This window comes from Ambystoma mexicanum, chromosome 2p (assembly GCF_040938575.1).
Source record: "Ambystoma mexicanum isolate Mex_15411 chromosome 2p, UKY_AmexF1_1, whole genome shotgun sequence".
NCBI lineage: Eukaryota > Metazoa > Chordata > Amphibia > Caudata > Ambystomatidae > Ambystoma > Ambystoma mexicanum.
Window position 1 is genome coordinate 154358818 of NC_090923.1, and position 16114 is coordinate 154374931.

General features: G+C 45.7%; 1 protein-coding gene across 1 annotated transcript in view; it reads right to left on the reverse strand.

Moving 5' to 3' along the window:
* Positions 1-16114, reverse strand: part of XPC (XPC complex subunit, DNA damage recognition and repair factor) — a 296222-nt gene that overhangs the window by 85221 nt on the left and 194887 nt on the right. The window contains exon 12 of the mRNA XM_069643405.1: positions 3528-3662. Coding sequence (XP_069499506.1) covers positions 3528-3662 — 135 coding nt within the window. The remainder of the gene's footprint in view (positions 1-3527; positions 3663-16114) is intronic.

A 16114-nucleotide genomic window follows, 5' to 3' on the forward strand; every position in this document is an offset into this window, starting at 1 on the left:
ACATGATGTCGGGCAAGTTTGAATGCTGCATGTCTCCAGATATGTGGGATGGGGAATTCTCCAATCCCAGCACTGTGTATACCTAGGGAGACTTTGGAACAATTCAGAAGCCGACAACTGGAACCGGAATATGAAGCACAAGTGACAGGGGAAGGATGCTAGGAACATCGTAGCAGCTGACATTGCCTAAGTCAATTCTGGTAAAACCAAGCTCTGCTTCCTGCCCAGGGAAGCTTGTTGAGGAGCCTCCCTTTCTTGAACAGACTGGCACAACTGGTTCACTGCCAGTCTCCCAAATCAGCCCAGAAGCTGTGTGTATCCAGAGTGAGCAGCTGCTTCTTTGTCTGGACATACATTCATTTTGTCATTTGTTGTAGCGCCTTTCACCATAATTATGGTCCTGGAGCGCTTTTGGTTGAATGCCCTCGGACCGATCGCGGGATAGAGATCTGGGAAACGTTTAGGAGGTGCTACTATGTGTGTGAGCATTTCAGCCATTATAGTTATGTGAGGGTGATCAAGATCCTGGTAGCCACCCATGTTGAAGTGGAGTGTGTATGGGCACAGTGGAGGAATACAATTGTCTATTGGGGGTTTATGTTTAGGTGATTGAGAGTTATGTGGGAAGTTATAGTACACATTTTTGTCGTTAAAAGGATCTTCATTCTTATGGTAGAGGTGATGCGCAGGGTGTGTGGAGTGAATCCGTGCCTCCCACTAAGCTGCGTGGTGTGTCAGGGGAGAAATGGGTTAGTTGTACAAACAACAATGACTCATTTCTGGGTTCCATCTATGTACAAGCAGCATTGCTGCATCTCACTGGCGATTTAAGTGCTTGATGAGTGCATAATACTTGCCCTCCGAGAGATCAAAAGGCAGGCTGAGAAGCCTAGATTGCACATCCGGTGCAAAACCCGACTTCCTCAACCACGCAAACCTGCGCATAACGATGCTGGTAGCCATGGCTCTGCTGATGCCATCAGCAGAATCCAAACCTGACTGAAGAGACTCACACATGGCCTCTTTGCCGTCTCTAACAATGGCTAAGTAGCCGTCTCTTTCACCCCCTTCGGGAATGTGCTCTGCTGCCATGAAAATGCAGTGGGTGCACTCCTGTAACCAATGAGACTAAGCACAGGGAATTTCGGGAACCTCCCTCGCTTCCTGCATGTTGGAGCCAGAGGCAGGCTTCACCCGTGAGTCCGTCCAAAGACGGAGCGAACAAAGGGACCAAACCTTGTTTGGCGAGCAGAGTAAATCTTAAGAAGGAACTCACAAACAAGAAACGGCAAAAAAAAAGAAGACCAGGGCCATTTTGACAAAATGGGCACCCATGGGTGCAATACTGCAACTGAGGATTCAGCCTGCGGTAAAAATGCACAATGGAAGGAGAATTAAACCACTGCCACCAGCCATTAATTGAAGCAGGGGTAACAAAAGATGTTACATGAGAAGGTAGACAAAGGGGATACTACGTAAACACAAAGGATGATGTGTGCTGGGTCTACAAAGAGAAAATAAGTAAAGTCAATTTCACTTTACTACTCTTTATCCAAGAGAAGGTATTTAAAGCTTAACAGAAATCCAAATGAATTCTCTGCGACACTGCACTGACGGTGCTGTGTGTCACAATACAAAAAGATGATGCCTATGGCATTGGTCAGACTCTAAAACCAAAAGAGAAACAGACTCCAAATCAGATAAAAATAAGAGAGTGAGAAAAAGGTCTCACTCACTCCAGGATGAAAATTAAAAGTCCTAAAGTCCAGCAAAAGAGCTGGGGGTCTCTAAGGCAGAAGGGAATTAGCACAGAAATGAGAATTCTCCCTAACAATTTTCTTTTACTTTTCACCAACAACTTTGCTTGCCTTCTTATCCCTGCCTCACCAGTAGTAACAGCACCACCACTATCAGAAGACATAATATTAGCATTAGTACTACTGCTACTACCACCAGAAGCTACTAACATTATGACCATGAGCCGGAGCATCATCACTAGTAACCACAGTAGTAGCACTACTGTCATATTAGCTATATTCCTATTAGTAGCGCTACTAATGCCAGTAGCAGAAGTGGTACTGCTGCCAGCGCTACCACTACTAAAGTAGTACTAGAAGTAGTAGTGACCTGGGTAGTAGTTGTAGTACAAAGATAGTAGCTGTCGGGTTAACAGTACAACCGGCACTACTACAGGTAGTGTTACTTTTAATCCTGGGGCTAGTACCAACACTGCTGCTACTAATACCGCTAGTATTGGTCATAGTCGATTAGTCATTTTAACCATACTACCGGTAGCAATACTAGCAGTACAGTTTGTAGTACTACCAATAGTGGCAGTACAATTACTATGGCGTCTACTGATAGTATTGCTACCATTACATACGATTGTAGCATGAAACCTACTACTTAAATATCATTACTTATAATCAGTGGTAGCAATAGCAGTATTAGTAATACTAATGATATCAATGTCACTTGGCCTAGTAAGATTGTTGTTTCCGTCCTCCCTATGTTTCCCCCTTCCTTACTTTGTTGCGCCATGAAACACTTGTGTATAGGCACGTTACAAATGCCATATCATAAGGGCTTCAGCAGTAGAATTACCAGTATTAGTACTAGTACTGCTGGTGGTATCATTAGTATTACTATGGCAAATACTGGCATTGATGGTACTTGCAGTACTTCTGCTACTATTGTTACTAGAAGTACCACTACTGCTGGTAGAAGCACTAATACTACTGTAAATAGTAGAAATATTTTTTATTGGTGGGACAGGTTTAGTAGGTATGTGAACTTGCTGGTGCAAAGTAAAACAAAATTAATAATTTTACTTTGCCCCGTTGGTGCAATGTAACTGTAGACTCTGCACCAGAGATGGTGCTTCCTCTTAAAGCCTTAAAAGCAGCTCACAAAATGGAGGACAACCGCAGCAAGAAAAAAATCTTACGAAACTAAAAACAATAAGATCGATAATTTTTCTACTGGAAAATAGACACAAGAGAAAATTATTATTAACAGTATAGTTTGTTTTTGTAAAATTGTGGGCCATTTAAATTAATACCATGAATGTTTTATAGTATTTACTAGTTTGGACAATCTAGCTATTGACATCTTTTTGTGTGTGTGAACTGAACTTTCAACCAATCTCCACTTTGCTGAACAGTGAAGGCTTCTTGCTCAGAGAGGTTTACAAGTGACAGTTGGGTCTAACTTGATGGGACACCCCTTCACACTGCCATGGAAGGTCTCTCTGATCCTCACACCAGTGGTATTAAAAATCTCTCCTCACAGCCACATTATTCAACTTTGCATGCAATGTTAAATGGGGTACGAGTGAACCCAGTGTCATACCAGCACAAAACTAGCATGTCATAACTTTAGGATGTCCCCCAAAAGGCAGGAGACAGACTATGTGGGTAACCTACAGAGAACAGATGTGTGCATTTTATGTATGTCTGGACAGATGTCACTAAAGTTGTGTTCACACCTCATTTCAGTATGCACATGAGTGGATATTGTTACCTTACCTTCCCATCCACAGCTACCGGAGGCTGATAATCCTCAGTTTGCCAGAGACCGTAGAGCGGCAGGTCATCCTTATCACGATTCTCTGGATCAGCCAAGCGAGCCTTTCTCGCTCGATTGGACTGTCCTTTCACCATCTGTTCGCAACATAGAATATAGAATTTAGCAATCCCAACACCACAAATTAAGTTAACTGTCGTTCATTAAGGTTATATGGACACCTGTGTTAGGGAAGGAGAGAAGAATTCAAACACCTATAATCTTAACTCACCATCAGTATTATATTCATGGACCGCAAACACTGAATATATCTGCCTATGGGCAGGGCCTTGGAAACTCTTTTTAAACCATAGATGATTTGAACAGATGAACACAATTACCTATCAACATTTCAGAATTTTAACAAGTTCACCTGTCAAAAGCAAATCAGTGCTCATTTACAGCTATATTAGGATTAAATTGACAACAGAAAAGGAAAATACCAAACAATATATTGACCTGTGTGAGATCTGTCATTACTGGCGGACCAAGAGAATACCTGAAGCCAAAACGTATGATCACTTTTTATTATATACAGAAGTAACCTGGTCCGCATGCTTGGCAGTAAATCGTCACTCATTTGCGGGGGTTTACAGTGATATGCACGTCTTCCTTGGGTCGGTTTGGCTTTGTCAGAGGATTTTGCATTGGTCATCCTGGACATGTTTGTTATCTGGCACTGCACCCTCTGGTTTCTTGGGTTGTCTCCAGGGGGCAGTTTCAAGGGACAGGCATCAGAATCTTTCGCAAGCGTTAGACCCCAGTTTTATCAGGCTCCCCACCCTGACGTTGGTAGGGGCTGCTCTACTGGTGGGTCTTTGTTAGGGAGAATTTTCATTTCTGTGCTAATTCCTTCAACCTTAGAGACCCCAAGCTCTTTTCCTGGACTTAGGGCTTGTGTTTTTTACTTCCGAGTGAGTGGGACCTTTTTTCTCACTCCCTCATGTATTTTTCCTGACTAGGATTTTTGTGTATTTCTGTTTTATGGAGTCTGACAATCTCCATAGGCTTCTGCTTTTTGCATGGTGACACACAGCATCTTGGGTGCAGTGCCACTCAAGTCCCTTGGACTTCTCTTAATGTTTAATTACATTTTATTGGGTGAACTACAGTTCAAGAATAGTAAGATGATCCCTGTCTTACTTACCCCTTTTCTTTGTGGGACCAGCACACACTACCCTATGTGGAGTGCTCAGGGGTTACTTAGTAATTCCCTATCCCACTTCTCATTTGACATTTTTTGTTACACTAACATACTTTAAATGGCTGGTGGCAGTGGTTAAATTTTTACTACCAGCGTGCATTTTTACCACAGGCTGAACCCTCAGCTGCAGTACAGCACCCAAGGGTGACATTGTTCCAAAATGGCCCCAGTCTTCTTTTTTCTGAATTTCGTGTCAGTTACTTCCTTCTTGGCTTTTACTCTGTTAGTTGTACTTGTAGATGGCCAGGAGACTCCTGCAATTAGAGACACTGGGACCAGCATTACAGTGGTTGATGAAAGTTTCTTCAAACCTGAGGATGTAGCTAAGTTACCCGGAGGAGGAAAAAGAAGAAAAAGAAAGAGGAGGAGGAGGAAGGACCACCACCACCACGATGTTGATATTGGTCCTGTTCCCCTTCAGTGTCAGTATGGATGTCATACAGGTCTGCAGAAATGCAAGACCTTTTTGTTGGTGGCTGTGATGAAGACATTGGTGGCTGAGAAGTGGAAGACAGGAGCTGAGAGCTTGAAGCTTGAGCAGTAGGGGGTGCATTTTGAAAATTCTCTAGAGCATGAAGATTTTTTTTCAAAGAAATTGGCAAAAAAGTAATTCTGGACATCACCCCCATCTACATCCTCCGCTGACCACAGTGCCGAGCTGGGTATGACCACCGGGTAGGGTATGGCAGGGACTTGTGGTGTAGAAGTAGGTAGGCCTTTATTTTGCAAGGACTCACTTCAGGATCCCTCTTCTTCCTGTGGAACAGTTACAATCTCCTTTGAAGGGGTAGACTTGTCCCTATGAACCTTGTCTTTGTTCTTCGGAGACTTGTCTCTATGATCAGAGTTTTTTGAGGAAGATTTCTTAGAATTAGAAGGCTTAAACAGTCCTTATGGGACATGTTTCTTGACCAGGTGAGATAACCTTGTGTTTTTAGACTTTCCAGCCGGTTTCGATGCAATGTCGAGTTTCGGCATTGGAAGGGACCTCCGCCTCGTCTGTCGACGTTCGGTCAAAGGAGTTTTATGGGCGGCGTCCTTGGTCTTATGGGGCGACCAGGATTTCCAGAGGACAGGGAATCTACTGATCTCCACCTAAATGCCGAATCTGGGTGATTGGTCAGAAGCGCCGGTACATCGCTGCAGGGTCTGTGCTTAGTGTGGGAAGAGGAAGTGCCTTTGTCGCCGGGTGTCATCCCCACAACAAGGCCGCCGGCCTGCCTACTAGGGTCGGGTGCTTGCACTTGGATGTTCCCCTTTGCCGTCGCCGCCTGAAAAGACGGCGACCCTGCAGTCACTGAAGGCTCCCTCCATGGCGGCTTCGACCTGCATGGCGTGTTGGGCCCAGCATTTAGTTCTGCGATCTACAAGGGTCTTGGGTCTAAAGAGCTTGCAAGCTTGACAGTGCCCTTCGTCATGGTGCAGACACTGGTTGCACACTGTTTGTCGATCCACAGAAATTTTCGATTATAAATGGGGCAGAATTTAAAGGGTGTTTTATCTATGTCTGGGAAGGCCAGCCGGGCGATAAGGGGAAAAGCTGGGAAAAAGCATCGTCAATGACCACCCCCCCACTCGCCCTACTGTATGGGCCTAGGCCCCAGTGGGCATTCCAAGGCCAAAATGGTCTGTCGAAACTTGACTCCTTCCAACAGCATTGTCTCGTCACGATGGTGGGACCTCAACGCGTGAAGTACCATGGGTACAATATATATATATTAAATAAATAAGACCGCGCTTCTAGTTGACCCTTGGTGGATGACAAAACCTTGTGCCACCACCTCACAGCTGCTGCCAACTTCTCTTAAGAAGCCATGACCTGGGTTGCATCATTCCTTGAAGGGAGATCTAAGAGTCTTCTCTGTATCAGCTAGCCCACCGACACCCATTCTTTTGTGGCGTCCCGCAGGGATCCTGGGTATACCCTCTATAGTATATTCACCAAACCCCTCTTTGACCTCCTGAATGACATCGGCATAGCCTACACCATCTATGCCAATGACACCCAAATTCTCCTCTCCTTGTCAGAGTCCCATGAAAGGGACACAAGCACGATTAACAAAATCTCCCTAACAACCCGGGCTTGGATGGCCATGAATTACCTTTGTCTAAACAATGATAAGATTGAGATTCTTGTGGTGGGGTCACCAGCAATGCTAAAGAAACCCCCCCCCTCGCCAATACTCATCCTTCTTGATCGACAGCATCAAGATCCCGGACACGGCGTCTGTGAAAACACTGGGAGTGCATCTAGATGCACCCTCTCCCTCACAAATACAAGTCCATGCAATTGCTTCTTCATCGGCCTACACCGCCAAACATCTTAATGCTGACAGACTATTCCTCACACTGTCATTTTGCCTCACAACTGCACAAGCAGTAACTGGTGCAAGACTCGATAAATGCAACGCCCTTTTTGCAGGCAAATCCAAGAAGAACATCTGCAAAATACAGGTATCCAAAACAATGTGCAACGCGCAGCACTCAATATCTCGAAAAGAGACCATATCTCAGCAGCAAGAAAGGAAGCGCATTGGCTACCTATCCTGGAAAGGATTACCTTCAAAATCCTTAGTATGACGGTTAGGAAGCATTTCTGTGCCAATTCCCTTTACCCTTACAGACCCCCAGCTCTTTTGCTGGACTCCGGGCTTTTTAATTCTTACTCCAGAGTGAGTGGGGCCTTTCTCACTCACTCATGTGTTTTCCTGACTATGAATTTCTATGTTCCTTACTGTTTTATGGAGTCTGGTAAACTCTATAGGCATCTGCTTTTGCATTGTGACATACAGCACCTTTTGTGCAGTGCCACTGAGCAGTCCCTTGGACTTCTCTTAATGTTTAACTACATTTTATTGGGTGAACTACTGTTCCCAAGAAAAGTAAGATGACCCCCATCTTACTTAACTTTACTTTGGGGTGTTACATAGTAATTGCTTTAACCCATTCCTCATGTAACATTAACGTTTTTTACTACCTAGTGACATGTATTTGCAGGCTGATACTTCAGCTGCACTGCTGAACCCAAATGTGACCATTTTTTTTCAAAATGGCCCCGGTCTTCCTCTTTTTCACCATTTCCTGTTAGTTTCTCCTGAGCTTTTACTCTGTTTGTATCAGGTTTGAGTCCTTTGTGTAGTTTGCCTTTGGTTGGCTTCAGCCCTGAAGCCCGTCCAAGCTCCAATGTGTTTGTAAAGGCAGGGCCCGAAAACCTCCCTGTCCTTTGTCCCTAGGTGTTCCCGAGTGAAGCCAGTTCCAATTGGCTGGCTGGCTGTCCTGGAGACCAGCCACCCTGCTCTGCAATTGACAGCCTAGGGCTGTGAATGAATGGGATCTTGCATAATAAGCAAGGTTTTTGGGACCAAGATCAGAGCCGACCTTAGGAAGACAACATCTGAAGCAGAAGAGGAGAGAAGACACCAGCAGCACCCTCCTGGACTGCGAAGTGCCTAGTGAAGTTTTGGAATCTACATGGAAGACCCGACTTTCCAAGACTGCAGAAGCCCAATGCTCAGGGTACATTGACCACTTTTGAGTACATGGTTTTCCGAAGTCAGAATCGGTCCAAATCTCCGTGGGCATCCAGAGGACCCTACAGAAGCAGGAAATCTGCATCCACAGTCCCCTCACCAGAGTCCAGGACCAAGGGAACAAGGAAATCCTAAGAGCTTCTCGTTCTTCACAAAGAGCCGCTGAATCGAGGGAACTCCATTGCTGCAGAGTTCCCCTTTTGAGTGCTGCCACAGGAGGCTGCCAGACGTCCTCGCTTTCTTCACCACGATGAAGGACCAGGAACAGGGGTCTACTGCATTGCATCGTGAAGGCAACCGACTGGAACAACTTCTTAATTTCAAAGGTACGGTGGGGCTGGGGTATTTATCCATTTGCCATTTGGGGTGCTTCCCATCATTGGGAGTACGATTAAACTCTACACTAAGTTGACCTTAACTTACCTACATTGGCCTTACAGCTTGTGCTTTCTAAAGGTGATTCCTCTCGAGTTACTGTGAATTTCCTTTTGAACACTAACTATTTAAAAACATATTTCTAAGAGGAACTGAGCATCAGAACTTTGACTTTGTCCATGGACCTTGGCTGTCCTGGCTCCCTAAAGGCCTCCTTCTGAACCTACTGGCTTTGGCAGTGCGTGTTCCCTCACAGGTTTTAAATGGTGAACACTTTAATGTTGGGATAATAGACAGCCTGCATCCCTTTTGGAGAATCTTCTTGATCTTATACCATATCAGTCTGTTCTGATCTAACCCCAACCTTTACTTCCTTGAAAACTCAATATTGGAAAGGTGATACTATATAAATGCTATACTGACCTCAAATTATGTCATCTGCGGGTGCTGGAATATGTGTATCATACGAATGAATTACTCACCTGCTTTATTGTTTGTTTTTTTAATTGAATCCTAACTTGAGATAAATGTTAGCCAATTACTGTTTTTTAAAGAATGCTCTAAATATCTTTGTGTAAAAATAAATAATGTATTATATAACTAAGTGTGTACATGTTTAATTGGATACTTGTATTTACTGGATTCATTGCACAGCTCTAAAGCCCCCCATTACCCCTCTTAATATGAGCCTGGCTGCTCAGTCACACTACCAACTTGTGTATTACAGGCCTATATTAAAAGGTGGGTTAGCCAATACCAAGAGATAAGTCTTGTATAGTCCCACACCAGTTGGACTGCACTCATTCTTACCTAACAATCACACACAAATGCCTCTTGAATACAGCACCGGAGAGCTTCACCCAGAAAATCGTCAGATCCAACACTTTCAGACCTCCGAGATCAATTCACGCTCACCAAATGGCACCACAGAAATTCAAAAAGAGACGGAGGAGGTGCCAGCTTCACCTTTGTAGCGGCTTCTCACTGGACCTCCCTTCCGCCCTCGTTAAGAGCCGGAGATTCCCACTAAGCATTCAGCAAAGCACTAAAAGTGTTGCTCTTCTGCTAAATATTGTCTACTGTCTAAGCACATACATTTTGAACTAGGCATATGGGACTTTGGCTCTACACCTACCTGTTTACCAAATGTTTTCTCCTCAAGTACAGTGTAACTGGTTCGCAACAGCCCTTGATGCCCCTGGGCTTAGACGCTTTACAAGTGCAAATAAAAACAAATAAAAATAGTGTGTGGATTTGCTCTCTTTTGTTATTAATGAAGTGTATACTGTACCTTTTAACCACTGAACTCACCTCCAGAGAGTTAGGCCTTGGCTGACAGCCGCATTACCACTTAGAGCCTAGTGCGATGAAAGATATCACTGGTACTCCCAAGTAAAGGAAACCTACCTAAAGACCCTGGCCACAGGGCTTAAGGAAATTCTCCCAACATCCTCACAACGGAAAGAACACTAACAAAAGGAAGGAGCATGGCTGAGAAAGTCTGAGCTTCAGATAGGTCGCTGGTATTTGTTTCCCCCGCATGGTGAAGAACGAGTTCAGTCTTTCACTGCACAGTAAATTTGGAGGAAGGAGAAACTTGGTTGTCTTAAGGGCCTGTTTACAAGTTTAACAGACCTGTTAATTGGTCTTCCCACCCTGGATTTATTGAATGCTTGCATCAAAGCTAGAAATTAGCAGCAAAGTGCTTTTTAGGAGGTGGGAGATCAGCAATGAGAATTATCGATTTGAATGGAAAGGGTTTCGTTCATAGTTTAAAAAGTCTACAAGAACCCCCCCCAAGAGGGAGATATTCAGTGTGAATAGTAATAAAAATCCCATGTGGAGAACAGGACTTCTGCAGCTTCTCGCTCGTTCTTTTTACATGATAGAAGTTCTTTAAGAGGTTTACACATGTTACTGTCTGAGACCACCCTGTGGGTGAACAGGGTTTCACTACTTCGGTTCGGCCCGAACCACACAAGGGTGGTACCATGTAATGTTGCACAATGTGATAATGTTGCCTGGAAAAAGTCGCCAGGGAGGCGACTTATTTCTCTGACCCCTAAAACATTTTCCCCAAATATTCTAGGAGGGGTATCATTTTATATTATAAACTCCTATCCTAGAATATTTGGGGAAAGCGTTTGATTTTACCAAGGGTGAATTTTTGGGAAATACGGCCGCCCCGGCGGCCATTTCCCAGGAGACCATCACTGGACACCACAAGGGTTCGGTAGAATGGCAAGCAGCCAGGCTTAGTCTAAGGAGCGAGGACGAAGGAGGGCTGTAGAGGGGTACAAATAACTCAGGGCATACACTTAGTCAAGAAAACACTAATACACTTAGATCTTACCAACAAAAATAAGCATTATATACACTAAGGCAGAAGGGGATAAGTCACAAGTTCAGTAAATACTTTAAAACAGTAAGATTACACAAGTAATATTCTTTGGATAGTAAAACACAGTTGTAGTAACTTTAGAATAGCATTGGTAGTAACAGTTAGCAAAACCATATGAAAAATATGTGCAAACTGTTCCAAAAGTGTATAACCTTTAATAACTTTATTCCAGCCGGTCTTCATTAGTCCAGCCCTATCTTATGCCAAGTCTTTCAGTGTTCAGCTGGGTCACTGGGTGTTAGGGAGAATTCTCAGAAATGTGCCAATTCCCTCCACCATAGAGACGCCCAGCAACTTTGCTGCATTTTGAGGACTTGATTGTTTTTAACCTGGAGAGAGGGAGACCCCTTTTCCCACTCTCTCGTGTATTTTAATGTTATTTCTGAGCTTTGTGTTTCTTTTGGTTATGGAGCCATAGGCGGCATCTTTTACATTGTGCCACACAACACCTTCAGTGCAGTAGCATAGGGAAGTCTTTCATATTTCCCAAAGGTTTAAATACCTTCTCTCGGATAAACTACTGTTTCCCAGAGTAGTAAAGTGAAATTGACTTTACTTACATTTGTAACTTTCTAGACCCAGCACACACCAGCTTACAATAGGGTGCTGGAGGGTTACCTAGTATGCCCTTTGTCTAGCTTCTCATGTAACATTTTTATGTTACCCTTTTCTCAATAAATGGCTGGTGCCAGTGGTTTCGTTTTAACAACCATGGTGCGCGTTTACCGCGGGCTGCGTTCGCAGCTACAGTAAAGCACCCAATGGTGCAATTTTTGTCAAAATGGCCCCAGTCTTTTTTTGCCATTTCGTTGTGGAAAGGTCATTCTTGAGATTTACTCTGCGCGCCAAACCAGGTTTGGTCCCTTTGTTCACTTTGCCTTTGGCGGGCTCACGAGTGAAGCCCGCCTCTGGCTCCACACTGTCTGGGGTAGGCAGGAAGTGAGGGAGGTGCCCGAAACTCCCTGTGCTTAGTCTCTTAGGAGACCCAAATGCACTCTATAGTAATGGCCGGCTGGCTGTCCAGCAAGGACAGCCACCCTACTGGGTGACTGACAGCTAGGCTGGAATTAATGGGAGAGAACTGAATAAAAGGTGAGGCTTTTGGCTCTGAAGGCAGAGTCAACCACTGGACGAAGGAACCGAAGAAGAACTTGAAGAGGACACCTGCTGCAACTCCTTGACCGTTGGTTTGCCCGGTGAAGCTCTACTGCTGTGCTGAAACTCCAAATTCACATTGACAGAAAGGCCCCTGCAAGGACGACTTCTCCCTTTGAGTTGATGGGACCAATCCACTCCAAAGTAAGCCACCTGGACATCCATCTTGGAGCTGGTTGAATTTCCACAGAGTTGCTGCTGGAAACCGTATAGCCAGGGAGAGGAACAAGAGATTGTGGAGATTGTGTGTGTTGCTTTTAAGCTGGCCTAGAGCTCCAGGAAGATCCTCCGGACTCCCAGGAAGCAGGAATGATGCGTGGGAGTGATGGGCAGTTTGGGCCCCCCTCCTACATTCTGCACGATATGGACCACTTGCTCACGCATTAGCGGTGGACGCCTCCATTGCCCTTATGCTCAGATTAGCATAAATGGGGCGATTGCAGGATGCACTTGGCTTCCGTTTTGTGTGCCCTCAACTCCATCTTTGGACTAGGTCTCACTCGGATAATACGAAAAGGCTGCTCTCCCCTCTGCAGCGCTGCGCACAGCACGCTCATGGCCCCCACCTTTTCTTCCACTGTCTGAAAGCCTCACAAATCCCTTTCTCACAGATGCGCCGGGGATAATTGAAACAAATAGTAAAATGCATCATCTCACTCTTCCTCTGTGGTCACTGTCCTGTGTGTGAACCGGCTCGTACCATGCCTTGGAGCTCATCCATCTCCACAAACCTGCTCCTACCCTCTTGCCCCCGCTGCTGGAAAATTACTGCCAATGTAACCCTGTGCCCTCCTAAGGTATTCTCTTGATGTACCAGACGTCAGACCCTGCTGTGCAGCCCACCCCAGAGTGCCCCCACTAAATCCAGACCTCTGTCGCAGTATGTTGTGTCCTAAAACTAACATATGTCACTTCTTGCCTACCGCATTGCCGTGCTATGCCCCAACTTTCATTGCTATGCGGATGACACTCAGTTCATTTTTATGCTACCCTCTGCCACCTCATCTCCCTCTCTCATATCTGACTGCCTTTCCGCCATCCAGGAGTGGTGTGACGCTAACGATCTCTGCCTTAAAGCCAGTAAGACCGAGATTCTCCTCATCGGCACACCCACGCTCTCCTTTCCTGTCACTCTCTGGCCGGCCTCTCTTGGCCCTTTTCCTCCTCCCACAATGTGTGGCAAAAAACATCTGTGTCATCTTCGACGACTCCACACTCTCCTTCTCTCCTCACATCTCTGATGTCTCTAAGCAGTCACACTACCAGCTGCACCTCCTCAGGGGTATTCTTCCTTTCCTCTCCTTCCCTCAGAAGCTCACTGTCTCCAGAGTTCTGGTTCTCTCTAGGCTGGACTATTGCAACAGCCTTTTTCAAAATCTGCCTGCTTCCACCCTCTGCCCTCTACAACTTATCCAGAACAGGACTGCGAGACTTGTCCTTGGCCTCAAGCCCAGGGATCGTATCTCTCCAAGACTGAAATCTCTGCACTGGCTTCCAGTGGCTGCAAGGATGAAGTTCAAAACCCTCTGCATTGTTCACAAGGTCTTCTGGGGCATGGGCCTCAACACCTTCAACTCTCTCTTCCTAAATATCTTCCTTCTCGAGCTCTTCGCTCTTCCGCCTCCAACTCCCTCTGGGTCAGTCGCTTCTCCAAGCAACGAGTTGGTGGTAGATCTTTCTTCAGTGGGGGGCCTCCTTCTGGAACAGCCTTCCTGCCCCCCTGAAACTTGAGGAGAACTATCTCCGGTTACGGAAGCACCTCAAAACCTTTCCCTTTGCTTCTGCTTTCTCTCCTCCTCCCCCCCTGCCGATTTCCTGGCTGAAACTGAACTTGCACTGGCTACCTGGCCACCCTATGATCTCGGGCCCAGGTCTCCTCACCCGCCAGTTGCACACCTGCACTGCCTTCCTTGCAACCCTGCACTTGGGGACTGTTTTTTCTGTAGCCCTACAGTCCCTTACCAGCACTTGACACTTGATGCCTGCACTTACCCTTTACCCTTGCCAGCTGCTGGCCATACTTTACTTATTGTTATTTATTCTATTATCCTTTACTGCACTGTTCCCTCCCTCTTCCCCTCACACTCTCTCCTTCCCACTTCCCATGCACTGGGGAATTGCGCGATCTGAATGACACTTGGCCTAGTAGGATCGTTGTCGGTCTTCCCTCTGTTCCCCTTCCCTTGCCACGTCGCATCTTGAAACACTTGTGTATAGGCGCGTTATAAATGGCATATCATATCATATACTCCCCAGTCGCCTTGATGTACTAAGAATCGCCCAGTCGCCCGTGTTATCACGGAGGACAAGCCCCCTAAGTCCTGTACCTCATAAAAGTCCCAATGAAAGATGATGTAATCATGTGTATGCAATTTATAGGTTTGTAAGATTTACTCAAAGGTATACCCATGATTGTTGTTTATTATATGTTTAGTGGTAGTTTCTCATGCCAGCTTAGTTGGTGTCAACTCTATCTCGCCGTGACCTAACCCACACCACTTCCGGACACAGGCAGCTGAACCTCATGATGCTCACCCTCCCGCCAACTGGGCAGCCTACCCGGAAAAAAAACAAGTTACTCTTTTAACTGGTAACATTCTTTTGATGGGATGGTCCAACGACGTATTCCATATCTATGACATGTAATCACCACAGCTGTGCTGCTTCAGAAAATCTTCTGCGTCTGCGTCGATGACGTCAATACGCCGCCCTCGAGGACCTCCACCGACGGCCAACGTCACTGGATGTTATAAGTAGGATGCACGACGCCCGTAGCCTCAGTTGTAGTTTTTTCCCCAGAAAGTGTGGCACCAGTCTTCTGGCAGTCTGACACACAAAGCCTTGCGGAAACGTAAGCTGCAATCGCATAAGAAATTCTGTAGCGGGGAAGGCAGGGAGGGATCGATATGGAATAAGTCGTCGGACCATCCCATCGAAAGAACATTACCAGGTAAGAGTAACTTGTTCTTCGAGGGGATTGGGTCCTCCGACGTATTCCATATCTATGACAGACTCCCAAAGCAGTACCAATGCAAGGAGGTGGGAAAAGAATTTAGAAAACAGAAATTTAGAATGGCCAATCAAATTGCGGAGTAAAGGACCACCCTGCCAAAGGCCAGATCCTGCCCACGGATGGAATCGAGGGAGTAGTGACGTACAAAAGTATGTACCGAAGCCCAGGTGGCTGCATCACAGATGTTACGAATAGGAACACCCCTCTGTAGGGCAGTAGAGGCAGCCATACCCCTGGTAGAATGGGCCCGCAAGCTGACAGGTGGGTCCTTACCCGCCAAGCGGTGACACTCAGAAATAGCCAGAATAATCCAGCGAGACAAAGTCTGTTTCGTCACAGCTTGTCCCAAACGCTTTCCACCGTAACCAATGAAGAGTTGATCGTCCACTCTGACCAGGGACATGCGTGAAATATAAAAGCTTAACGCTCTCCTAGGATCAAGCCTATTGAGCCTCTCCTCTTCCTTACCAGAATGTGGAGGAGGATAAAACGCCGGAAGAACAACCTTCTGGTCTAAATGAAATTCCGACACCACCTTCGGAAGAAAGGAAGGACGAACTCTAAGGACAACCCTGTCCTTTTGAAACACAGTGAAGGGTGTCTTAACTGAAAGTGCCTGTAACTCACTCACTTTGCATGTGGAAGTGACCGCAACCAAAAATACAGTTTTAAGAGTTAACAGTCTCAAAGGGCATGAATGCAAAGGCTCAAACGGAGCACCCATCAGAAACTTGAGAACAAGGTTCAAATCCCAACTGGACACCTGGAAAGGTGACGGAGGGAAAACATTAGTGTGCCCTTTCAGAAACTGAGAAATTTAAGGAATTTTAAAATAGGAACACTCTTTAGACGAGCGCTTAAATATGGACAGC